The sequence below is a fragment of the Neophocaena asiaeorientalis genome, unplaced genomic scaffold (genome assembly GCF_003031525.2).
Source record: "Neophocaena asiaeorientalis asiaeorientalis breed wild unplaced genomic scaffold, Neophocaena_asiaeorientalis_V1.1 scaffold1136, whole genome shotgun sequence".
In the NCBI taxonomy this organism is placed as follows: domain Eukaryota; kingdom Metazoa; phylum Chordata; class Mammalia; order Artiodactyla; family Phocoenidae; genus Neophocaena; species Neophocaena asiaeorientalis.
This window is the reverse complement of record NW_020172368.1, coordinates 238,586-264,316: the sequence shown is the minus strand read 5'-3', so window position 1 is coordinate 264,316 and position 25,731 is coordinate 238,586. Positions and strand designations below refer to the sequence as shown.

The 25,731-nt window shown below is 43.5% G+C and overlaps 1 protein-coding gene across 6 annotated transcripts in view; it reads right to left on the bottom strand.

Moving 5' to 3' along the window:
• RFFL (ring finger and FYVE like domain containing E3 ubiquitin protein ligase) overlaps positions 1-25,731 on the bottom strand; it is a 69,326-nt gene that overhangs the window by 29,194 nt on the left and 14,401 nt on the right. Inside the window, exon 1 of one of the 6 annotated variants that reach the window (XM_024769217.1) lies at positions 18,981-19,354. The exons of 1 other annotated variant lie outside the window; for it this stretch is intronic. In XM_024769217.1, coding sequence (XP_024624985.1) covers positions 18,981-19,080 — 100 coding nt within the window. In that variant the 5' untranslated portion in view covers positions 19,081-19,354. Of the gene's footprint in view, positions 1-13,893; positions 13,919-18,980; positions 19,355-25,731 lie in introns of those variants that run through there. 4 more of the 6 variants (XM_024769198.1, XM_024769224.1, XM_024769206.1 and 1 more) reach the window with 4 other exon arrangements.

Here is a 25,731-nt window from a genome sequence, read left to right as displayed (position 1 = left end):
CGCAACAAAGACCCAATGCAGCCATAAATAAATAAATAAAATTTAAAAAACAAAGGTAGCTAACCTTGGGCAGGCTACTTAAGCTTTCTGAGTCCGTTTCCTCACCTGTATAAGAAGGTAACACCTCCCCTGTTGGAAGGTTACTGTAGGGATGAGAAGTGCCTAACCTAACAAAGTGCCTAAACTACAGTAAATGCTCCATAAATAGCAAACCAAAATAAACTATCATTAAACTATACGTTAGAAGTCTAAAATGGCAACAGCTCAGCTGTTCAATAGCAACTATTGACTGGCAAGCCCAATGTCCCTCTCTCCCTCTGGTCGCGCAGAGCCCGAGTTTCCTACCATCCAAGGGACGGGGCTGGATAGGGACTATGACACAGCTGATCACATTACCCACACAATAAAGACACAGTCATTATCTGAAGAACTCACCTGAAGTTTAAAATCATCTTTCAACTTGGAAGGTTGCTTATTTTTTAAAAGAAGTTAGTCTGGAAAGAAACTCGAACTCCCTCAAAACTCTTTAATGTAAAACAGAATCTCAGAGTCGCAACTGGAATTTTCCAGGAAAGCTGCCTGAGGGGTCCACCTCAGAGGGGGAAGATTTAAAATGCTGGTGACAACACAATGAGCATAAAATAGGGTGATTATGGCATTTGTAAGTAAGGCAACTGCCAGAGTCAACCATACTACAGACGGGTCTCCCTTGCCAGGTGTGGGACAAGGAAGCATGTTCTCTGTGGTACTGAGATTATTTCTGAGATATTTATTTTAGAATGAAGAACTCAGAACACCTAAGTCACAGAGGAGACAAGTATATTGTGGAACTTTAGAAAACTTTAGAACCCCAAGGCCTGAATTAGAACAACAGCCCTGCTGGGGTAGTGTACAGGCTGGACATAAACAGGGGAGCTTTCTCAAGGCTGGAGCATTCCCAAAGGCTTTAAAGCCTAATGGATGTTTTCCATCCTCCAAGGCAGTCCTTTAGATGTGGGTAATGGATAATGTATCGTTCCTAGATAAGAATTTTCTTTTAGGGCTAAATTTTTAGAAAATGGAACAGTAAAAAAATATATATTAAAAACATAAAGTTTCCAAATATGTTTTACTTTGGTTTTTGATTTCGTCAGACTTGTCCTTAAATCCTGGCCCTAACAGTGAGTCACTGAAGGAGCTTAAGAAAGTTGCCTCTCTGAGCTTCACTGTAACAGGAAGACACTTAACCTGCATCCCCCAGGCTGCACACAGAGCTGGCGCTCAGTATGGAGAGAGCAGGCCTTACTGGGCTTTCCAGTTTTACATAAGGGGTGGAAGGCAGTACTAGACGTTCAGTAAACAGTAGGCACTAGACTAAGGCACGGGACCAATGAGGATCGAGTGTTTGCCTCTCTCCAGAGCCCCATTCACACTGAGACGTGTGGGAAGACTTCAGAGACACCGGGGCCTGGCTCCTCTCTCATCCCATCCCTGCGTTACACTTCTGTACAAATGTTCAAAGCTTCGGGTGAGAGAGAGGATCTCCTGTGCTGGTATTTCAGGCACAGGCAAGGGGAAAACTGGGGGAGTTATTCAGACTCCGGGGTCCTGAAGCCCTTTCTCAGATGATCCTAGAAATTTTTATTTTTTAAGGAAAAAGCAAAAACACTACAAAACACCTAACATGTGCCAAGTGAGTTGTTACATGTCCATCTACTGTCTCGTTTAATACAGTAATGCTGCCCCCAAACTCAGAATTTAAATGGTTATTTTGTAAATGAAGAGGCTGGACCTCAAGAGGGTTGGGTAACCACAGCAGGGTCACACAACTAGAGGGTGATGGGATGTAAGTCCAGGTTCTTCAAGTCATTTGTGGTCCTCCAGAAAGAGGCGGCTGCTTTCAGCATCCACATGCCCCACCCTCAGCACCAGTGCTTCAAGGGCCTGTGCGCTGGGAGAGCGAGGTTAACGGACTGACTGGGAGAAGACCAGGGAAAGCGCCTGAAGCAGCCAGCGGTGGGGAGTGCTTCGCACTGGTTCCCGCTCCCTTCTAGGGACGCCCAAAGGGGTACCTACCCGCCAAGCCAACCTTCAACACTTGAGGACCTTGTGAAAGGCACCATAGACAGAAAAGCCATTCCTGGGAATCCAGAATTTTAGTTTACACATCCAGAAAGGCATCTGCATTTCCTACTTCCTACAACCTCAGGGCACCAGTGCTCCAGACAGATGCCCACTTCCTAAAGATAAAGCCCTTCCTCGATATTTGGGATCTGTTTCAGTTTCTATTCTTGCCCACCTGTGCTGGTCCAGTGGAGGAGAGAGGCGTTTCTGACTTAATTGTTTCAAGTACAACTAATGCTCTATTAGCCCCCTTTTAAGAAGTGTTTTCACTGGTAACCATTAAATAATAATGAAAATCCTAAATGTCCATCGACAGATGAATGGATAAAGAAGATGTGGCACATATACACAATGGAATGTTACTCAGCCATAAAAAGGAACTAAATTGAGTTATTTGTAATGAGGTGGATGGCCCTAGAGTCTGTCATACAGAGTGAAGTAAGTCAGAAAAACAAATACTGTATGCTAACGCACATATATGGAATCTAAAAAAATGGTACTGATGAACCTAGTGGCAGGACAGGAATAAAGACGCAAATGTAGAGAAGGGACTTGAGGATACACGGGGGAAGGGGAAGCTGAGACGAAGTGAGAGAGTGGCATGGACATATATACACTACCAAATGTAAATAGATAGCTAGTGGGAAGCAGCCGCATACCACAGGGAGATTAGCTCAGTGCTTTGTGACCACCTAGAGGGGTGGGATAGGGAGGGTGGGAGGGAGGCTCAAGAGGGAGGGGATATGGGGATATACGTATACTTATTAGCTGATTCACTCTGTTGTGCACAGAAATGGACACACCACCGTAAAGCAATTATACTCCAATAAAGATATAAAAATAATAATAATGAAAGTCAATCATCAGAGCCCAGGGCCCCACCCTCCTTGCTCTCGGCTCCAGCTACCCTGCTATGCTTTCAGTCCCCAATTGCCAAGCTTACTGTGGCCTCAGGAACCTCCCTCCAGTTCCTCTCTCAGCCTTGACCCTTGCTCCCACCCCACCTCCCTCACGTGGCACCTACTTCCTCAGCAAAACCTTCTGGGCCCCGTCTGTGCTCTCATAGCATCTTGAACACCTCCGGACAACTGTCATTCATTCATCTGCTCAGCCCTCTTCCCGCCACTGGCGATTCCAAAAGGAACAAAACCAGGCAAGGTCCCCGCGCAACGTGGCATGGCGAGTGCATTCTAAGGGGATGAGTGTTCTGGCAGGACTGCATTTAAGCAACCATTTAACAATTCGTATGATTCTTTCTAAAGTATTCTTCTCCAGTGATTAGGGAGCAGAAGGTGAAACAGAAAACAAGAGCAAGTCACTTTACAGCTTTATTTCCAACCTCAGTGCCAGGCAAACGTGATCACCAGGTATTTGTTGAAATCTTACTAATGATAACGGCATTAGAGCTTTAAAAACTGGGGGGACGGACAGAGATTCATTCTTGAAAATTCCACAACCGTGATTCCAGGGTGATGAGCAAATTACGGGTTTTAAACCCACAGAACCACAGCAATCCTTTTAAGGAAAGATGTCATAGTAACGCTGCCTACCTCACACATGCTGAAAATAATTTAAGCGTCTGCTAAGACTGCTTGAAAAAGAAGGAAGGAACAAGAACAGACTGACTTGCTAAAAGTAACAGAAAAATGTTACGATTGTCAGTTCTTACAGCATTAAAAAGCCAGAAAGGGAGAGCCTCAAAGATGTACAAGATCGTCAGTCACTTCCATCCCTCCCCTGCATCAAAAGGCACAGAAGGCATCAGGGCCCTCCTGGAGGCTGTGGTTTGAAATGGTGCTGCGATGAAACTGCAAAGAATACAAATAAAGATGAAAACAGCAAACGGAGAAGCAAGAGAACAGAGAAAAGAAATGCTGGAAGTCAAATAGACAGACCTCAACCAGACAGCCAGGTCCAAGCAGAGCTTTGCCTGTGGCTACTAGGCGCACAGCCCCAAGCCAGGTGGGAGAGAAACAGGACAAAGGCTGTGAGAACCAGAACAGCAGAGGGTCTCAGGGCATAGAGTGTTACAAAGACAACATGAAGAAGGGGAAAAGGAGAGAGATTTCTACTTTGCACCAGTAACAAATGAGCTCTTTTTTTCTGCAGTGGTAACTGTTGTAAACAACTGAAAAACATACTTAATAATCACAAATTATAAATGTTCCTGGAAACTCCCTGCTTCCAGCTAGTCCATGACAAATATCTGCAGAGGGACCTCAGCATCTGCTCTGAAGTTCAGGGGAAAGTAATTCTAACCAATGGGGGTGTGCCAAAGTATCACCCTCGGGGTCTGACCAATTAAATGGCTGCTTCTTTGTGTGGCATTTAGGAGAGATGACAGATGGAACAGTGCAGCAGAGAAACCTACACATTTAATTGCAGCCCAGGCATTCTGCCCCAAAGGGCAAGTCAATCAGGGAAGGAAGCAGTGCAGAGTGAAGTCTTCTAACAACATAAAGGGACCTGCAGTTTAATTACCCCGAGATCCTTCTTCCATCAAAACTGATGACAAAGCCCGTCAAGAATAAAAAGACTCTGATCCTCCTTGTACTCTTCTACAGGGAACAGGATTTACCAGATAAGCTTGTCTGGACCTTCTGATTGAATAAGCTGCTTTCAGTAGACACTATGACAGTGACTGACTAATGGGTAACCATGATAAAAAAAAAAAACGTTCAAGGAGACAGGAACTAGGTAAGAGGGTTTGTGGTACTCCTTACCCTAGGAAAAGGCAGTGCTTCAGGACGGGGAGTCTGCCTAGGATCAAAATGATGTTTTTTACGTAGCCAAATGTGCTGGGTGTGGAAGGAACAAAGACTCTAGATTTTGGTGCTATTTAATCCCTTTAGTTTCCTCAAAAACAATAGAACCTGCCTGCTTCACTGAAACTGTTAATTGAAAGAATTAAAATAAAAGCATTTCTAGAGCTTAGCACATAATAGGTGCTCAATAAAAGTTGGCTATAAATAATTTTAAGAAAATCTTTTTTAAGGTTCTTTAATGTGACAATTTATCTGCTCTATCCTCTACTTAAAAAAACAAAACAAAAAACAAAAAAAAAGGCTGATACCTTTAACCAGGCTCCATCTAGTTTTCCAAAGATCCTCCAAGAACTAAAAGACTCCAGGCCCCTCCCACTAGCTCTTAATTTTATAATGTCTGAAGAACTTTTCTGTGAGGTGGTCAGAAGTGGTTTCTCCACAATGCAGCCCTAGGCTGTTTCTTTCCAATTCTACTCCATTGCTAATAAATTTGTCACTTTTCCTGTAGCCCAGACAGCTTAGACTGTCCCTTAGCTCCTCAACCCCTCTTGTTCACCAAATTCAGAGAATGGAACATTCTAGGCCCTACCTGGTGCTCCGTAACTATTTGCACTGCACTGAAGTCAGATGGGATTTGGGGATAAATCCAGGATGAATCCAGACTAACCCCTTCCTCCCAAAGACCTTTGGGCTTGGTTTGATGTTTGACCTCAATCTGAAAATTATGCTGACTTTCTGAAAAGTTTTCTGCTCCTGCCAGGATATGATATGCCCAGTATCTATCCCAAGAAGCAGAAATGGAAATTTCTAGTTCACCCAGTACCACAAAGAAAACCTTTGTATTCACACGATATTATCTCCTCGTGAAGAACACCTGTGCTTACCAGGCCTTCAGGTTTTATTCTTTGTCTATATACCCCACAACACAGTGCAAACTGCCTCATATTCACCACTCCTTGACAGATCCAAGAAAAAAAGCCACCTGTGCTAATACCTGGAAGAACTGCTGTTTTCAGGGATGTTGTGATGTGCTGCTACTTCACCCATTTGCTCCTGGAATTATAAAGTGGCAGGATAGTCTTCTTTCCAATGGGGCAGGGACACGAGATGCACAGAAAAACATTACCCAAACCTTTACCTGCCCCATACTCATTAGTTTATGGTTTGAGACCATCATTGTTCTGAAATAACTCAAGCAGTTATAATAATCCACAAAGACCCCAAGATTACTCCCTAATAGACATAATAAAGCAGATTTCACAGTGGCAAGCAAGAAAGAATGGCGGGGGTAGGGGTGGGGTCCAGAAAACAGGGGTTCCGAAGATTGTTTACCGGCTGGGTACCACCCCACCCCAAGCAAATTACTTAATCTCTTCTCCAGAAACTCGCCTAGGTACAAAACAGTTCAGCAGTTGCCATTAGATCCAGCCTCCACGACGGAGGAAACTTTCAAAGCTAAAAAGACCCCAGGGTCACTTGTGAACTATCTTGCTCAGGAAACACTCAAAAGTTGGGCTAGAAATCCTGTAATTCAATAAAAGGAAACTGTAATTTAAAAGCTAGTGAATTAGAGGCTAAAATTTCCTATCGTTATTAAAAAATAAATAAGCAAGCACAGCTTGAATCCCGCATCTACCAAAGGTAACAGACTAGCAGTCAATTCAGGGGTTTCATTTTATAAAATACATGGATGCAATATAGTGTAAACTAGGAAAAACCACCACGCACCAGGAAGAAAGAATGACCTGATCCCCAGAAGAAAGATCTGCACCTGTATAAAGGCAAGGGCAGTAAAGGTCTTGTTGCCTTATCTCCTTTTCAAACCAGAAGCAGACACTTCTTCATCCAAGCTCAAGTATTAGAAGTCTTGACTTATTAACCACACCAAGTTTCAAAACACAGGCATACAAGTTACAGTAAAGACAAGCACATCCTGTTTGCACTTGACTTCCTGTTCTGGGCTGTCTGATCTCTTTAGAGGGCTGCTCCCTAGCCACAAATAGGTAACCTTTCACATCTGTCAACCACTGGTTCACTGGACAGTATTTCAGTGACAACAAAATACATAGTTCCACGAGTCAGGTAAAAGATGCACCTAAAAAGGACCAAAAGGCAGTCATGAGCCTCTAAGACACTTTCTGGATTTCCCATGCTTCATACTGACATCTGACCTACAGTAAACAATAAAAACTTAATACAAATAGTGCTGAGATAAGAAAATTAAGCCTGGAACAAAATTTGGAATATGAGGGCTGGGAAAAAGAGCAAGAAAAATTGGAAGTGTTTTTATTATTAAATGTTGGCCTCCTTTCAAATGTAGAAGGAACAGATCTCTGTCAGCCAGTCCCCAGTGAGCAGATCCCCAGAAGGGAACCACGCAGAGCGATCACAGCAGTTAACAGGGCCCTTCTGGTGAACACTGTCCCCAATCCAACCTGCTACCAACCTCAGTCTACTTTTCAGCACTGCAAAAGCCTTCAGTTTAGAGACCTGAAGCCTCCACTTCAAGCCAAACTTCCACTGTTTTCAAAGAGGTAGTGGTTCTTCCAAGCCACATTCAGTGTTGGGAATAAACACTGGGTAACGAATATCCCAGTTTTTATGCACAAGTTATTTAGCCTCTTTGGGTCTGCTTTCTCATCTGGAAAATAGGAGGGTTGCACTACCCTAATCTCTAATGTTTCTTCCAGCTGTAGAAGAAATGCAGGAATCCAACAATATCAGTTAGCAGAAGATGCTATGGCTTCCTGCTTTCCTTCGCTCAAATAAGATGCCTCTAACATCCAACATCCCACATCCCGCAGTGTGAATCTACCTTGATCTGCTTCCCAAGCACCCAAGGATTTTTCTCCCTTTCCCTTGAAATGTGGATCAGAAAGTTTCCCACTTGAAAGCAATATATTAACAAACCTTGAAGACTCTTCTTTACACGTGGTCTTTTTATTAAGATGGTAATGTAATCCACCACTTGGTTCCCATGCTGGTCATATGATTCCTGGAGTGAATAGACCCACAAAGGATGGAGAAAATTGACCAGCAACATGTGGTACTCCCTCCCACACAGTGACTGCTAATGGGGAAAGAATGAGGCAAATCTGGGTAAGAAAAGGGAGTGGCGAAGACAAGTTCGATGAGTCAGTGCAAAAAAAGAAATAAGAAAAGAAAAGGAAATGGAAAAGGAAGAAGGGAAGCAAACAAGAGGGAAAAATATCTAAACCAGTGAGTAGAAACTTAAATCTGAAATTCTGTTATCCATTCATCCAACAGCTATCCAATGTCTACTATGTGCTGGGAATGGAACTAGACTCTAGAGGAGATACAAAGGTCAACGAGATAGCTCTGCTCAATGAGTTTATGGTCTAGTAGGAGAGATAAAGGCATGTACACAAACAGTTGAAATATATGGCAGAAAGTGTGCTGTGCCATAAAGGAGACATAAAAGAATCCTCCACTGTGAGACTCAAAGGAGGAAATGATTACTCCCAGTGAGGGATCAGAGAAGGCTTCATAGGAAGAATGACATTTCAAGCCAAAAACACAACAGAAACAAGGGTACACAAGTAGGAAATCAAGGACATATCGTTTCAGTAAGTAACTAGATTTAATTTGAGACATAAGTGGGCATGAAGGGAGAGATGGTAATAATAATAGCTAATGATCCAGAGAGCCATGGCTAAATTGGATAGCTGGATTGGAGCCAGGCTGAGTATTCCAAAATCAGACTCAGAATTTGAACTTAAATCCAGTGGGGAAGGAAGGGGAGCGGGGCGGTGGGGAGGGAGGTTGACAAGTTAGGAGCTGGAGGAATCTCATAACTTAACCCATAAAATTAAGGTAATAAAATCAACACAAAATCAATGTGTGAAGATACACAGAGTCCCTCCAAAGAGATACAATGTCTTCCAAACCAAAAGCAAGAAGAGAAGAGGACAAAAAGGCTTGGATGATGGCATTAATATATTTAAACAAAGAATGTGACCACATCAAAGTGTGGTCAACAAAGAAACTTAGAAAAATGTAGAAAAAATAGAGGGGGCCACATTGACTCCAGAATCACCCAAGGCAGAGAAACACTGCAGCGAGGCGACAAGCCATCTTCTCTGTGATGGGACAAGGTTCCTTCATGAAGCTTAAATGGGAACAGCATATAGTAGCAGTTAGGGGTATATGGGTTCTTGGAGTCAGAAGGACTTGGTTCCAATCTCAGTTCAGCCTCCTACTAGCTTGGACAGAGCCTTGGTTTCCTCATTTGAAAACTGAGGATAATTGTGCCTACTTTGCAGGAGGACCACTAGGAGAATTAAATGTCCTACTGTATGCAAAGCACTTAGTGCAATACCTGGCATACAGCGAGCAATCAATAATCTTAGCCTTGGGCTTCCGTGGTGGCGCAGTGGTTGAGAGTGTGCCTGCCGATGCAGGGGACACGGGTTCGTGCCCCGGTCCAGGAGGATCCCACATGCCGCGGAGCCATGGCCGCTGAGCCTGTGCGTCCGGAGCCTGTGCTCCGCAACGGGAGAGGCCACGGCGGTGAGAGGCCCGCGCACCGCAAAAATAAAAAATAATAATCTTAGCCTTTTTGTAACTGTGTTCTCTCCTACCAACTATCCTGTCACATTATTCCATGCTCACGAAAGCAAGCCTGATATTATTAAATTTCATTTTTCAGATCTCTTGATATTTAACAGCAATGTCCTAGCAAAATCCAGGATCCAGTCAACAGGAAAGGAATCCACTCTAAAATAAAAATTGGCGTTCCACTCTGAGCACAGTCATTCAAGTCTGAACAAAATCCTGTCTCCAAAAGACTGATCATTTCCAGGTACAAAGCAAAATCCATTAAGAAGAATCAGACCTGAAACATAGTGACCAAAATCCTCAGAGGTCTTCCTGAGAAGCTAGATGGCACCCAGCTGACCAGTCCTACCTGATGCCACCCTCAATCTACAATAAGTCAACCTGGATGATACTTTTCCATACTTCTCCTTACCTTCCACCTCTCTCATACCCTCCAATCATGCACTGTGGTGAAACACATATTCTCCCTCTCTAACCTTCTAGAGGTCAAAGATCCCATCTTGTCCATCTTTGCATTTTTTTGCCAAAATACCCTGCATCAAACAGAACCACCATAAATATTTATCATAAGAATGAATTTCAAACACGACTTTTCTTAACAACACAATCCATTGCGATCTGCCATTGCTGCACCCTGAGGCCCTCTTCTGATTTACTGAATTCTTATTCTACACTTTTCTTCCCCTCCTTTCCTCAATCTCTCCATACTTGAGCTACCAAGTATTACAGAAAAGTCAGAAGACTTTATTTACTGGGTTCCCAACAAATTCATACAACTGGGACCAAGCCATCAATGGGCTCAGAAATCTTTTATTCATCTCTAGTCGATGTCTCATAGCAACTTTCCAAAGAGCAGTGTTGTGCAGGATTTAGGACATAGGGCCTGGAGTTAGACACAACTCAAATTCTTCCTGTGTGATCTCAGTCGAGGTACTTGAGGTACTTAACTTCCTTAAACTTCATCTTCCAAATCTGTACAATGAAGTACCTAACTGAGGTAATTAACAACAGAGTAATAGCTCAAAAAAATTGGAACTGTTACTCTTAAGTAATCTTCCAAACCCTATCCCCTCTTCCACTCCTTCTTTGTCAGATAACTAGAAACCTCCTCTCCCACTTTACCAAAACAATTCAACTGGGCCCTGTCCACTTGAGAGGCAATGGTGGTGCAGTGGGGAACACTGGGGTCAGGAGTCCAGCTGGTGCCACAGACCAGATATGTGACCATGCGCTGATTGTTTCATTTGTGCCTCAGAGTCCTCAATTGCAAAACAGGTATTCTAATCTGTTCCTTGTAGAATCACTGTGAGAATTAAATGGAAAAATATGCAAGAGCAGTAAGCAGAAGAAGAAGGGGAAGAATAAGCGAGGTGATAAGGCTTTCAAGTAAAATAGACCCAGTTTCAAATTCCAGTTCCATCACTTAACTGGTTGTGTGACCTCAGACAAGTTAATTTCTCCAGACCTCAGTTTCTTATCTGTAAAATGGGGGAAAATAACTTCACAGGGTTCTTAAGAGGTTTAAAACAATGTTCAGACTAACTGGCATGTTAATTTCCCACCCTTCTCTCTACCTCTTCTTTTCTTTCCATCTCAAAACCTCCCCTTTATTCACAGGGCCAGTAGAATCCACCATTTTTGACCATTAGTTAAAAAAAAAATTAGTACATCTCCAATGTATCTATATTTAACAACAAATTAGACAAGTACTACTACACAAATATACTGTGTTCTATATAAAGCAGAACACTAAGAAATTTCAAAGGGTAAGATAAAAATATAGAAAAACTTAGCTCTAATAATTCCTTCCCATACCCCAAAGAAAGGTTCCATATGTCCCTAGAATTTGGAAATTCATTTTGGAGGTCACTACACCTTTATGGAAATTGGTTCAAGACAAAGATAAATAGAATAGAGTTGGTATAGCTCCTAGCACAGTGACTGGCACAGGGAAGATGCTCAGTGAACATTGGTCCATTACAGTTTTTAGAAAACCTGCCTCTACACACATACGTCCCTTACAAGTTTGCACAAAGTGAGCTCTCAGCTCAGTCTCCCTTTCTCTTCAATTCCCCCATAGAATAGCTGGTGCTCTGCTTCACTTCCATGTCACACACTTGTTCATGAACTGTGCTTCAATCTACTGAAAGCCCTTTCTCCAAGGTCACCAATGATCTTGTGATGGCTAAATGCACGGCTTTTTCCTACATCAAACCTTGACGACCTCCCATATGCCGATGACCTACCTATCTTCTTCCCTTTGATTCCCACTGAAAGTGCAATAGCTTGACTCTCCTTTAAAGACATATTTTCCGGGCTTCCCCGGTGGCGCAGTGGTTGAGAGTCCGCCTGCCGATGCAGGGGACATGGGTTCGTGCCCCGGTCCGGGAAGATCCCACATGCCGCGGAGTGGCTGCGCCCGTGAGCCATGGCCGCTGAGCCTGCGCGTCCGGAGCCTGTGCTCCGCAACGGGAGAGGCCACAGCAGTGAGAGGCCCGCATACCGAAAAAAAAAAAAAAAAGACATATTTTCCTCCCTGTCCTTCCCTGGCTCCTCCTTTTGCCCCTTAAATATCTTCTAGGGCCCTGGACTAACCATTCTTCCTTTCCTTCTCTAGTGAATTCTACTGGTTTGACTTTTAAAATATATCCTGCAAACATCCCTCCTATGTCCATGGCCACACCCTGACTTATATGCCATTATCTTTCTCAAAAACTAGAGCAAACACCTCCTCACTGGCCCCCTCTTTGCCACTCTCTTTTCTCCACATAGTAGTCAGGGTAAACTTCTCTTTTAAAAACTATACTCTGCCTGAGTTCCCCGGTGGTCCAGTGGTTAGGATTCCAGGCTTTCACTGCTGTGGCCTGGGTTCAATACTTGGTGGGGAAACTGAGATCACGCAAGCCACGTGGCGTGGCCAAAAAAAATACACATACACACACACACACACGCACACCTGTTACTCTCCTGCTTTAAAGCCTTCAGTGGTTTCCCACCATGCCCTTTTGTAAAGCCGAGACTCATTACATGGCCCACAAAGGCCCCATGTGATGTGGGCCCTGCCTACCTCTTCTACTTTACCTCATGCCACACACCCCCATCACCCTCCACCCCCCATTCACCTCACTCGAGGCCCTTGGTGGTCTCCTTTTATTTTGACTTCCTCAAAAAAAAAAAAAAAATCATTTATTGCCCCCAAGGCCTGCACACTTGTGGTTCCTTTCCTGCCAGGAACATCCTCCACAGCTCTTCACAAAGCCAGCTCCTTATCCATCAGACTTCGGCTCACCTTCCCTACAGTGCAGTTGTCTGGCACACAGTGGAAGCTCAGTAAGTATCCATTGAATGAATAGATTCCTCAGTCTTTGGAATCAATCTCAGGCTTCAGTTTTAGTAGTCATTTCCAAATTCCTGCTAGATATCCAGACTTTAAATCTAGCATACCAAAGACACTCAAAACCAAACCCTTCATCTTTCCCCAAACTAGTTTCCTCCAATCTTCTGAAATTATATGAGCAATGTAACACACACTTTCTTCTTCAGAAGTATGAATTTCCCATTCGTTTGCTCCACCTGCCCAAAATGCTGATCATCCATTAAAACCGAATTCAGGACTTCCCTGGTGGCACAGTGGTTAAGAATCCACCTGCCAATGCAGGGGACACGGGTTCGAGCCCTGGTCCGGGAAGATCCCACATGCTGTGGAGCAACTAAGCCCATGCGCCACAACTACTGAGCCCGCGCACCACAACTACTGAAGCCCACACGCCTAGAGCCCGTGCTCCGCAACAAGAGAACTCACTGCAATAAAAAGCCTGCACACCGCAACAAAGAGTAGCCCCCCGCTCGCCACAACTAGAGAAGGCCCGTGCACAGCAACAAAGACTCAATGCAGCCAAAAATAAATAAATTAATTTTTAAAATATGTTAAAAAAAAAACCCGAATTCAAATATCACTTCATTCATTCATGCTTTCAATCAACCACTTATTCATTCAACAGTTACTGAGTACCTTTTATGAGGCAGGCACTATGTTAAGATACTGGAAAGCAAAGCAGACATATTTCTGTCTATTGTATATCAGTCAAATGATCACACAAATATTTAATTATAAACTAAAAGTTGCTATGAAGGAAAAAGTGCTAGAAACTTTGAGAAAACATAAGCGAGGAATCAAGAAACACTCCTTTGGTGATGTGCTGACTGGATGAGATGTAACTTACCCTAGGCAGCCTGGAAGGTGGAGCATGCCAGGCAGAGGCTTCGCCAAGTCCTGGAAGCGGGAGGAGACCAGCAGGCCTATCTTTTTTTTTGGCCAAGCCATGTGGCATGTGCGATCTTGATTCCCCCACCAGGGATCGAACCCGTGCCCTCTGCATTGGGAGCGCAGTCTTAACCAGTGGACCACCAGGGAAGACCCCCAGCAGGCCTATCTTAAGGCACCTACCATTCTGCCTCATGTATACCAGCTGGATCTGTCTTGTTCTGCCTCTCACCCCAGCCTCATTTTACTGATAGTTACCTGAAAGGACAAAGAATGTGTCAACATCCCCAGGAAATACTGATTCACAGGTCTAGTACCTAACGAGTCTATGCTTGTAAAAAGCCCCCAGATGACTCTGATATGCAGCCAAGTTTGTAAACTATATTCCCAAACTACCTACTCAATAAATATATATTATTATCTCATTTAAAATCTCTAAGGTCAGTGTGGTAAATTGTTTCCAAAATTGGCCACAATAATCCCAACCATGCTGCATGTCCTTTTGCAGTGTGACCTTGACACTCTACCCTGTAAGAGGTGGAGTCCATATCCCCTCCCCTTGGATGTGGGCTACACACATGACTTAATCAAAAGAATGGGGCAGGGCTTCCCTGGTGGTGCAGTGGTTGGGGGTCCGCCTGCCAATGCAGGGGACACGGGTTCGTGCCCCGGTCTGGGAAGATCCCACATGCCGCGGAGCGGCTGGGCCCGTGAGTCATGGCCGCTGAGCCTGAGCGTCCGGAACCTGTGCTCTGCAACGGAAGAGGCCGCAACAGTGAGAGGCCCGCGTACCACAAAAAAAAAAAAAAAGAATGGGGCAGAAGTGTACGTATGACTTCCAGGCCCAGGCTTTAAGAGGCCCTGCAGCTGCTTTGTGGCCCCCTTGGAAGCCAACCACCATGTAAAGAAGCCCAGTCTAGATTAATGAGCGATGAGAGGCCATCTCTCCATGAGAGAGCTGGACCTCACGGAGGAGAACCAAAATGTCCCAGCCAACAGTTAGCACCAAGACCCCAGATACGTGAGTGAAGCCATGTTGGATCCTCCAATCCAACTGACATCACGTGGAACAAAGCAATATGGCCCTCACCCCTGAATTACTAATCCACTGAATCACAGCAATAAAATGACTATCATTTGAAGCCACGAAAAGTTTTAGGGTGATCTGTTACACAGTAACAGATAACTGACACAGTCAGAAATTCAACACTCTTTTAGCAGTCATTCAAATGTTTCCCAACTTTGATGATCAAAAAACTCATCCTTGGGACCTCCCTGGTGGCTCAGTGGTTAAGGATCCATCTGCCAATGCAGGGGACACGGGTTCGTGCCCTGGTCTGGGAAGATCCCACATGCCACGGAGCAACTAAGCCCGTGAGCCACAACTACTGAGCCTGCGCTCTAGAGCCCGTGAGCCACATATACTGAACCCACGTGCTGCAACTACTGAAGCCCGCACGACTAGAGCCTGTGCTCCACAACAAGAGAAGCCACCACAATGAGAAGCCCGCGCACCGCAATGAAGAGTAGCCCCCGCTCACCACAACCAGAGAAAGCCCACCTGCAGCAACAAAGACCCAACACAGCCAAAAAAATTTTTTAATTAAAAAAAAGAAACTCTTCCTCATATTCATTAAAATCACTCCTCCCTCAATTTAAGCCCATTTCCTCTTAAATCTTTGAAATATAGGAAGACCAATTAATCAAAATCCCCAAGCAAAAACTATTCTTGTACTCAAAGATGGTAATCAAGCCATCCCTTAGCTTTTCCTTCTCTAGGCTAAACCTTTCTATTTTTTTCAAACGTATAACGATAAGGAATTTTTTTTTAACTTTTTAATCATCTTTATTCCTCTCTTAAGTATGGGCGGACCAATATTGGATTCCACATGGCAGTATCTAACAGATGTTATGTCCCAGCCCTCATGGTTCATCTTTCTTATTTTACTTTTGTTTAGTTATTTATTTATTTTTGCCACACAGCACAGCATGCGGGATCTTAGTTCCCCAACCAGGAATCGAACCCGTGCCCCCAGCAGTGGAAGCAGAGTCCTAACCACTGGTCCGCCAAGGGAATTCCCTGGTTCACCTTTCTATAATCAAATTCCACAGTCCCCAATATGGCATGTTAGCCCCCCAAAAGTTGTGAATTACCCTACAAACTTAATCACTTATTAGAATTAATGTGAAACCCCTTCTTCTTTTAACGCTCACCTTATTCCATTTTGTGATGACTCCCTTCACTCATCAACCTGGTTTGACGCTCCACTATTGAGGTAGATTTTAACAAATTCTAGGTATCTGAAGCACAACAGAAAAGCTTGAGAGGCTGGAGTGGGCATACCATTCATGTCAATCAAGGTCTCCAACCACGGTCAAGGCCTCTCCAAGGCCAAGTAGGCTCTGAGTACCTCCTCCTTCCACCTCGAAGATAAAGTGGCCTTGCAAAAGACAAGACCTTTAGCACTCACCTACTGAGCAAAGGCACCTTTTCTGTAGAACCCAACAAGGTATATTTATCTACAAAGAGACAAACCAGGTGCTTATAGCAGTGTAAAAACATGTTTTCCCTCTGAGTCTTACCAGAATGTATGCTTCAATGTCAGAAGCAGCTTTACAATCATGATAAAATAGGGATAACAAAACCTACCCAACACAGGGTACTGTAGGTATCAAATAAAATGATACAAGGGAATAATTTCGTAAGGTACTACACTACGTTAGGTGATGGTCTAGAACTAGGTTTCAGGAAGTCCTATAAATCTTCAAATTAACTTTGGATGGTTACCTGATGGTTTCAGGTGACATATACAGAATAGGCACCATGGGCTCAAGTTCATCAAACAAGAACAAAAACATGCCATCTAACTAGAAAGCTTATGGATTTTCTAATACTACCAAGACTAATAAAGATGTTTCGACTAGTGGTTTGACCCTGGAGACCCACTTTAGCCACTGTCTAATGGTGCTGAGCTCTAGGTCAAGGACCAGGTCCAGTGAAGGAATTCAACAGTCTAGTGTTAGAGACAGACACTGCTGTGGAAGTCCAAATAAGGAAGAATAACTACCAGAGGAAGTCAGGGAAGGATTCACATATGAACTAAGTCTCCTGGGGATGAGAGAGGAGGGGGAACCTCCTGGAGGGGGAACCACCAGGAAACGGCACAGTGTCCTAAAAGGATGTGGTATAACCAGGGACTGGAAAAATGAAGAGTTCAGGGAGGTTGGAGAGGAGAGAAATGGCTGGGAAAAGGAGAGGGAGATAAAATGAGTAACAGGTAGGATAGGGTCAAATTATGAAGGACTTTCCCAATCCAGCTAAGTAGGAAACAGAGAACAAATGGCACTCTGAAACGTTGCGAATGAAAAGATTAGATTTGGCCTTTAGGAACATAACTTTGGCAACAAGAATGAGAGGTTGGAGCACAGAAGAATCTATGGTGCAGTGACAAAAGCACAATCAAGATTTGATAAGGCTTTGAATCAGAAGTTACAAACTCAAATTCCTGGAGGCAAAGTAGGTCAAATGTGACATCTTCGTTGTGTAACATCTGGGAGAATGGTGATTATCTGTGATCTTGGAAGAATGCAGGCCCCGCCTAAAAGTCTTCACACATAAAATTTTAAGCCATTGGGCTGGTTAAACAAAATATCTAGTTTTTGACCTATGATAAATTAAAGCAATACAGTGGGAATGAAGAAAAGACACACATCAAAGAGTACGCCAATATAATCAAGAGGGTTTAGCAACCATAGATTTATCATATTTAGAGATGTGAGGCATAAAAAGAATGAAGAGGAAGATTTGGTAGATATAATTAACAGAGTTCAAACATACAGCAATACAAGCAGATAACAGGTACTGGGTAGGGGAGATAATGACTTGTTACGTACGTGTTGAACTTAAGACAAACCTGGTAGGTTTGTGAAGTTGGACAAAGCTTGTCAAGATTTGTCAAGTTGGAAATAAGGATCTGAAGTTTGGGAGAGACAGCTGGGCTGGTAAAACATACTGAGGATGGCTGAATTCATGGACATATTTGAGATCCTTAGAGGAAAGGGCTGGGAAAAGAGTGAAAAGAAACCCAAGACAAAGCCCTGGAGCATCTTGACACTTATGGGATAATCAAAAGAAAATGAGAATAAATAATGGAAGGATACTCTGGAAACTCAGAAGAGACAAGGTGGCCACAAAGCCACAGGAAGAAGGCTGCTGGGGGAAAAAAAAAGAATGGTTCAATACTGCCAAATGCTAGGCAGAGATTAAGTAAGATGGAGGCTGAAATCAGGACCAGAATACTGGGCCTGGAAATCAGGAGTTTACTTGTAATCTTCAGGAAAACAGGAATAGGGTAATGGGGGTAGAAGCCAAGATAACAAAGAGCTGCTAAGAGGATCCGAGTTGAGGAAGTACAGTGGAGGCTCGTGCTCATTCCACTCTTACTAAGGACCTACTATGTGCCAGGTACCATGGATATAATTCTAACAAAACAGGTGCCGCTTCTCAATCTAGTCCACGATCGAGGAGACACAGGATGCTCCTGAGTACTCATCCAGTCTTGGTGAGTAAGAAGAGATTTCATGGAAGAAGTGATTTTCAGACTCCAGCCAGTTAAGCCAGTTGGCCAGGTTAAGCTGGGGCAGGGTGTCTCAGAGAAGGCTTGCCTGCGCAAAGGCCTGAAGTAGAGTGAACATGGACCACCTGGGGGTAATTGTAAGGCACAGGAAAGAGCAAACTTTAAAGAGGGTTACTGCCTGGTGCTGAGGCTGAAGATTTCAGAAGTTTAGAGGTGAAGAGCAGGAAGGAGATAGGGCGGCAGTCTGAACAGAATGAGGGGAGGGTCTTCATAACACCTCAGAAACTCACTGGTAAGACAGTGCTTTCTACAATTCAGGAGTCACAATTATTAAGCAGAAAAGCAAATATGTTTGCCCCTCTCTCTTCCTTTAACAATGGTTTAGTATGACTAAACTATTTCTCACAAGACACAGAAAGAATAGAGACTACAACAGCAAAAGATGGATAAAGCTGTAAACCTGTTTGATTTCTCTAAGGTTTATATAATAAACGGCCTTATTAGGTCCAAAACCACATCTAGATCCCAAAGGAAATGAAACTTTTCCCCTAACATCCCCTCCAAAGAGTTGAAGGACTTTCAGATACCCAAATTGATAACACGTCGACTCACTTCTAAAGACTAAGGTCTTCCCAGTTTCTGCATCAGCTCAGTCTAGCTCAAGACACTTAAGAAAAAACAGTCTGGGGTTACCTGATTTTGCCTGTTTCAAAACATGGCCAGGGCAGAAAGCAAGCTGCCTCCGGTTCCTGCCGCTGCTGAGGTCCTTGGAGCCGGGTTCAGATGAGATCATCTCAGGAACCAACAGCAGCGGCTTTCAGGCAGTGAATGGTGCTGCCTGGGGACATATCTTTGGTAAGCAAGATTGCAACAGAGCAGGCGGTTTACCCAGGGCAGTGCTGACTCACGCCAGGCAAAACTCATTTCCCAAACAACTCAGCCTGAGCCAACCGCAATCAACTGCAACCTAGAAAACAAGAGGCACCCCACTGATTTTTCTTTCAAATGGAAAGCTGATTACTGGGGGCAGGTGAACCTCGTTCCCCGGCTGCTGGTCACCCAGAAAAGCTCCAGTGGTCAGTCACCTTCTGAAATATCACCTGAAAACAGCCTGGGGCTCAGGACAGCACGATTACTGAAGTAGCAGGTCCACGAGCTCTGCAGATTTCCCCAAGAGGCTGATAAAGAAGTCACTTTGCATTTACAAATTAGAACATCTGGGTGAGAGGATGCCCAGTCATGGGGGGACCTGCCCAGTCATGGCTAGCTGGTCAAATCATTAGGGTGAATTCTGTCAGCTCTGACCAGGCTCACTGTTCTTTTTCCCCACCAGGCTTTCTCTGACCTTTCTGTTTCCTTAGACAACTCATGTTCTCTAATTAACACAGATACATAGGAGGGTTTTCTTTGTTAATCAGCTGCCACATTCTCTATGCTAAAGCTTAGTTATCCACCATCACACCTACTAGATGTTTAAGGAACATAGGAGTCTGTGAAAATCACATTAACACTTACTTTTGAAAAATCCTTAAATTTATGTCAATTCTCATTTATTGGCCAGCTTATTAAAAAATTGATTCTAGGGCTTCCCTGGTGGCGCAGTGGTTGAGAATCTGCCTGCTGATGCAGGGGACACGGGTTCGAGCCCTGGTCTGGGAAGATCCCACATGCCGCGGAGCAACTAGGCCCGTGGGCCACAACTCCTGAGCCTGCACGTCTGGAGCCTGTGCTCCGCAACGAGAGAGGCCGCAATAGTGAGAGGCCCGCGCACCGCGATGAAGAGTGGCCCCCGCTTGCCGCAAATGGAGAAAGCCCTCGCACAGAAACGAAGACCCAACACAGCCAAAAAAAAAAAAATTAATTTTTTAAAAAAAGTAACAAATGTTCAAGTACAATTGGTGTCTTTTAAAAAAAAAATCGATTCTAGAATGACTGGCTCATCAACAGCTATTAATTATTATTGAATTTGCCCTGACAGGCTAGAACTGACAATGGTGCTAGACAAAGAAAACAAAAGATTAAGTCCTTGCTTCCTCCCTGTTTTCATTCTACAAGAATGAAACTAAAGTTCATATCAGATCCTTCTGTTCCCTGCTCAAAATTTCCCATGGTCATCAGCTATTCCTTAGCATGGGCATTCAAGGCCACCACACCTAGCCTTGTTCATCCTGTCAGGTAGGTCTCTCAAGGCATCAACTCTGGATGTAGCTGCCAATCCAGCCTGTCATTCAATAAATGTTAGGATTCGTTAAAATGTACATGCAGATTGTCAGAATGAGGGTTTAAAAACTATGCTATTTAATTCTATTCCTTTTCACGGGGCTAGTTTAAAAATAAAAAGTTATTTTATCCAATTCAATGCCCCTTAATTACATTATTCCAACAGGATAACCACACTGGCCTTTTAGAAGGTTTTATAAAATGTTCCCTCTTTTACTTCCTCCCCTTCAGTGTTTTCCTTTCCAGAAAATAGCTGTGTTTAAAGTTTTCCTACAGTATGTGTTAATTAGTCTTTTTCAAATGATAAAAGCATCTTTAGAGCAGTTGATAACCATTATCTCACAGACCACACTTTAAAAAATATTTCTGTAGTTGATGATAAGTCACAAACATCCTAATATAGAGCAACTCTCAAGGTACATACAGTAGAGACAAATACGGAAACAAAAATAGAATACTGTTAAAAGCTTCTGACTCATTCTATATTAGTAAACTTTAAATGAGGAAGAGAAAATCCAGATGGTACTGTGCCCAGGAAGTAAATGTAAATGATGCAAAGCCCCACAGAAGCATCAGAACTTCCTAATTCTGCTAAGATAAGCACCACTCAGCAGGTGAGGAGGGCAGGCTCAGATTATCGTCTCCCTCTGTGGGATTCTGTACAGTTCCGATCAGTTTCCCCTGAATATAACCATACTCCAACTGAGTTCCTTCTTTTAGCCGGGAAAGGCTGAGGATTACACGTGTAGAGCTCTAAAAAGATGCTAAACTTGAACTAATGGCTTCAGGCACTTGAGCTTTTATAAGGTTATATGAAAACTCCAAGAATATGAGACTGTATGAGAAATAAACAAAATAATTGTGGCTTTGTGCTTAAGTTCCTTCAACATATATATTTTTTAATATATTATTTTAAAACTCAGACAAAGTTAATTCACACCCAAAGCTATACAGACTTACTTTTTATGTGTGGTCACAAGAGATATTTAACATGTGTATGTGTGCATGTATGCTTTTGTGTACGAGTATGTATGTGTGTATGTATATATACACACACATCTTGCAAACACCATACCCACTGTTTTACCTGAACAGAAATATGTAATGCCGTTTATAGCCCATATTTGGTTTGTTTTCTGACATTTCTTAACATTTTAAACAACAAGCAGGTGTCAAAAGAAATTAAAATAGCCATTTCTTAGGATTCTGTAGTCTTCCAAATCCATAGAAAATTACCAAATCCACAGAAAAAGATATGGGAGGGAAGCACAATGGGAGCAGATCAAGGAGGTATTTTAGCTTTACCAGTATTTGAATACATTTTACAACAAGCATATATTCAAATATTACTTGGTAATTTAAAATTCAATTAAAGTTTTAAATGTTCTACTGTTTATAAACTACTTTAACTTTTTCCCCATCTCACTCTTTCCTCTCAACAGCCTCCTTTTACCTGCTTCCCCATTCCTAGCAACCTAAATAATACTGCACATTTCCTCTTTTTAACAAAATTAATCTTATTTATGTCCATATCCTTTTTCTTTCCCCCCACGTCCTTTTTATGATTGAGAAGACAGTGAACTGATAAATCCAAATTTCCAAGAACCAGTGGCTTTCTCACTTTGTTGATAATTAGAGCCACTGCTAAATTCTAATCTTGGATGTTCAGGGATCTTATAATTTTTTTTTTTTTAAACTAGAGTACCTACTCTTCAAAAAAGACAATGAATGTCAACCAAGTAGCTATCACCTAATAAATCACAGAAATTAGGCATGAAAAATGAAGTGAACTTTAGGATACTCGAGAATCAACTCTAGAGGTACTTAAGAATCAACAGTGGTGCTTATTGAAAAGGATCACTTCCCAACCCAGTCTCTCAGACACTCTGAATTAGCAGAAGTGGAAGGAGCCCCTAGAATCGGAAATTTTTTTTTTTGCGGTACGCGGGCCTCTCACTGCTGTGGCCTCTCCCATTGCTGAGCGCAGGCTCAGCGGCCATGGCTCACTGGCCCAGCCGCTCCGCGGCATGTGGGATCTTCCCGGACCAGGGCAGTAACCCGTGTCCCCTGCATCGGCAGGCGGACTCTCAACCACTGCGCCACCAGGGAAGCCCCTAGAATCGGAATTTTTAATAAGCATCTCCCTCTCCCAAGTGATTCTGATACAGAGAGGCCTTGGATCATGTTTTGGGAGACAGGTCATAGCGCTGATCCCTAAGCACTGCAAAATGAAAAGTTTTTGTTTGTTTTTTGGCTGTGTTGGGTCTGCGTTGCTGCGCGCGGAGTTTCTCTAGTTGGGTCAAGTGGGGGCTACTCTTCGTTGTGGTGCGCGGGCTTCTCATTGCGGTGGCTTCTCTTGTTGCAGAGCACGGGCTCTAGGCACGCGGGCTTTAGTAGTTGTAGTGCATGGGCTCAGTACTTGTGGCTTGCGGGCTCTAGAGCGCAGGCTCAGTAGTTGTGGCGCGGGCTTAGTTGCTCCACGGCATGTGGGATCTTCCCAGAGCAGGGATCAAACCCGTGTCCCCTGAATTGGTAGGTGGATCCTTAACCACTGTGCCACCAGGGAAGTCCAAAATGAAAAGTTGGGGTTTTTTTCCCCGAAGACCACCAAACTGAACAGTAGTCTCACAGAGTAGGTATTAGACATTAGTCCCCTCATCCACAAGAACCATCAAGAATATAACAATTGAACTGTATTTATTCTGTTGACTGGACCATTATTTTCTTCAAGCCTTCAGAGGCAATTATCCTAACTACTTATCTTAAGGATTTTTTTTTTTTTTTTTTTTTTTTTATCTTAAGGATTTTCGCTGCCACCCACAGTCCTGTTAGACTGAGACATTTTCACACCTGGGATGCAATACAAGGGGCTTAACGGAATTTTTATGACTGTGAAAATTAAAGTTCATTTGACTCAACAGAACAGTCAAATAGAAAAAAGGAGAAAACCTCCGCAGAGGCACAGCTTGAAAGTAGAGGCTTCTGACTTCCTGATGAGGCAGTTTTGCCCAGAAATTCAAACCATGGGATGCTATATAGCTCATATGTCGAGAGTGCCTAAATGGCAACTTATCACCACAGCATCATCCACTGCAGGCTTACTGTAACATTTGGAAGCACAACCCTGCTGGATAAGATGGCCTCTCCGGGGAGACAGCGGCTGTTGCCATGGCGGTGATCATTCCATCTTGGGGCCGGAAGAACCCGGCAGTCCCTTTAATCTTTAACGAGCCACTTTAGTGTTCAGATATAGGAACCGGCACTGAATGAGGCTCAACCTGCTTCACAGCACTTTGTAGCAAAACCACCCCCGAGCTGCAGGAGGGCACACCAGCCAAGCCAGTCCCCGGGGCTACAGTTACCAGAATCTGTTCTATAATATAATTTGGGCACTTTATTATCCACTGTGGCATAATACTTCATAGTGCACAAAGGTATCCAATAGCAGACTTCCCTGGTGGTGCAGATGGTTAAGAATCCACCTGCCAATGCAGGGGACTTGGGTTTGAGCCCTGGTCCGGGAAGATCCCACATGCCGCGGAGCAACTAAGCCCGTGCGCCACAACTACTGAGCCTGCGCTCTAGAGTCCACGTGCCACAGCTACTGAGCCTGCGATCTAGAGCCCGCGTGCTGCAACTACTGAAGCCCACGCGCCTAGAGCCCGTGCTCCGCAACAAGAGAAGCCACCGCAGTGAGAAGCCCACGTACTGCAACGAAGAGTAGCCCCCGCTCGCTGCAACTAGAGAAATCCCGCGTGCAGCAACGAAGACCCAAAGCAGCCAAAAAATAAAAAATAAAATTAATTAAAAAAACAAAACAAAAACAAACCAAAAAAAAAAAGAAGAAAGGTAGCCAACATCAAGGGTACTGCCTACCTCAGGCACAATGAAATACTAGATTAGTAAATGTCAGGAACTGAAAAAGTAACAAGCCCACTTTGAAGGAAAAGGAAGACTCCAAAGCTGACAGGACACAGCCTGATGACCTGATGACAAGATTGGGAGAAAGGAAGTCAGCGACGTGACTAAACTGCTATCTTGGGCAGTTCACTTTAGAAACCTGGCAACGGAAATCTTGGAACCATTCGACGGGTGTGATTTTCTATACAAAGCTATTTCTTCATTTTTCCCCCTGTGCTGCTAATACAGAAGAAGGGCAGGGAAAAGGCCCTTGTCATCAAACTCCATCACCTAAACAACTCCAAGAGCTTCATAATGAAGTAATTGGTAAGCTCATGTTCTATTCCCCAGTAGCCACCCTCTCAGAACAAAGATTCTGTAATTCAACTTTGAAGATTACCTTAATTCATAATTCTTATTTACTCTATAGCTCTGGATTTTTCTCTTCCCCAAATATACACACACATTCTCTCTCTCTCCCTCTCTCTCCCCCCTCCCCGCCCCCTTCTCTTTCTCTGTCTCTCCACCCTCATACTCATGCTCTGCCTCCAGTAAGTCAAACTTCCTAAATTTTCACCCTGGTTTCCACTAAAAATGCCACAAGATTAAGTTACCTTCCTTCAGGTCCCCAAGTCTAGGGGGCCTTTGTTGACATGCGTTTCATCTTGATGGGTGATTTCTAGCCATGCAGATAAATTACCTGTTCACCTACAGTTAATCTTCAAACTGGCTTTTGTAGGCTATGGAAAATAAAAGGGTAAGACTGCACAGCTTGAATGTCCCATCAAGGTAATCAAAGTAATGGAAGAGGCAGAGAAGACAGAAGGAGAGATTTCAAAATAAAAACTGCGCTGTGCATTTCAGGAGCACTTAAGAAAACACTCCATCTGACTAAGCAGCCAGTGAGCAGACAAATACCCAAAGGACTGACTATACATTCTCTAAAGATTACTGTGCTCACAGTTCTTGCTTCCCTCAAGGCTTGCAAGAGATCACATCATAAAGTTAGACTTGCATTATTCATAATAGAGTGGATAGATCCCAACACCCAGAATTCTAAGGATTTACCTGCAAATAAAGGCATAACCTTATTTCAACCCAAACGCATGTAACTAGGAATAAAATACATATTGTTTGGGTCTTTCAATGGTATCTCTCTCGTCCCTTTTACAATAGAACAAAAAAGGGTTAGAGAAAGGAACCCAAAGTTTTGTTGCAGGCATTAAACACTTAAAAAAGAATCACAGGGAAAAATGCCCACAATATATTATCCATTAAAAAAAAAAAAAAAAAAAAGCAGTACAGAACAGCAGGTGGAGAATAC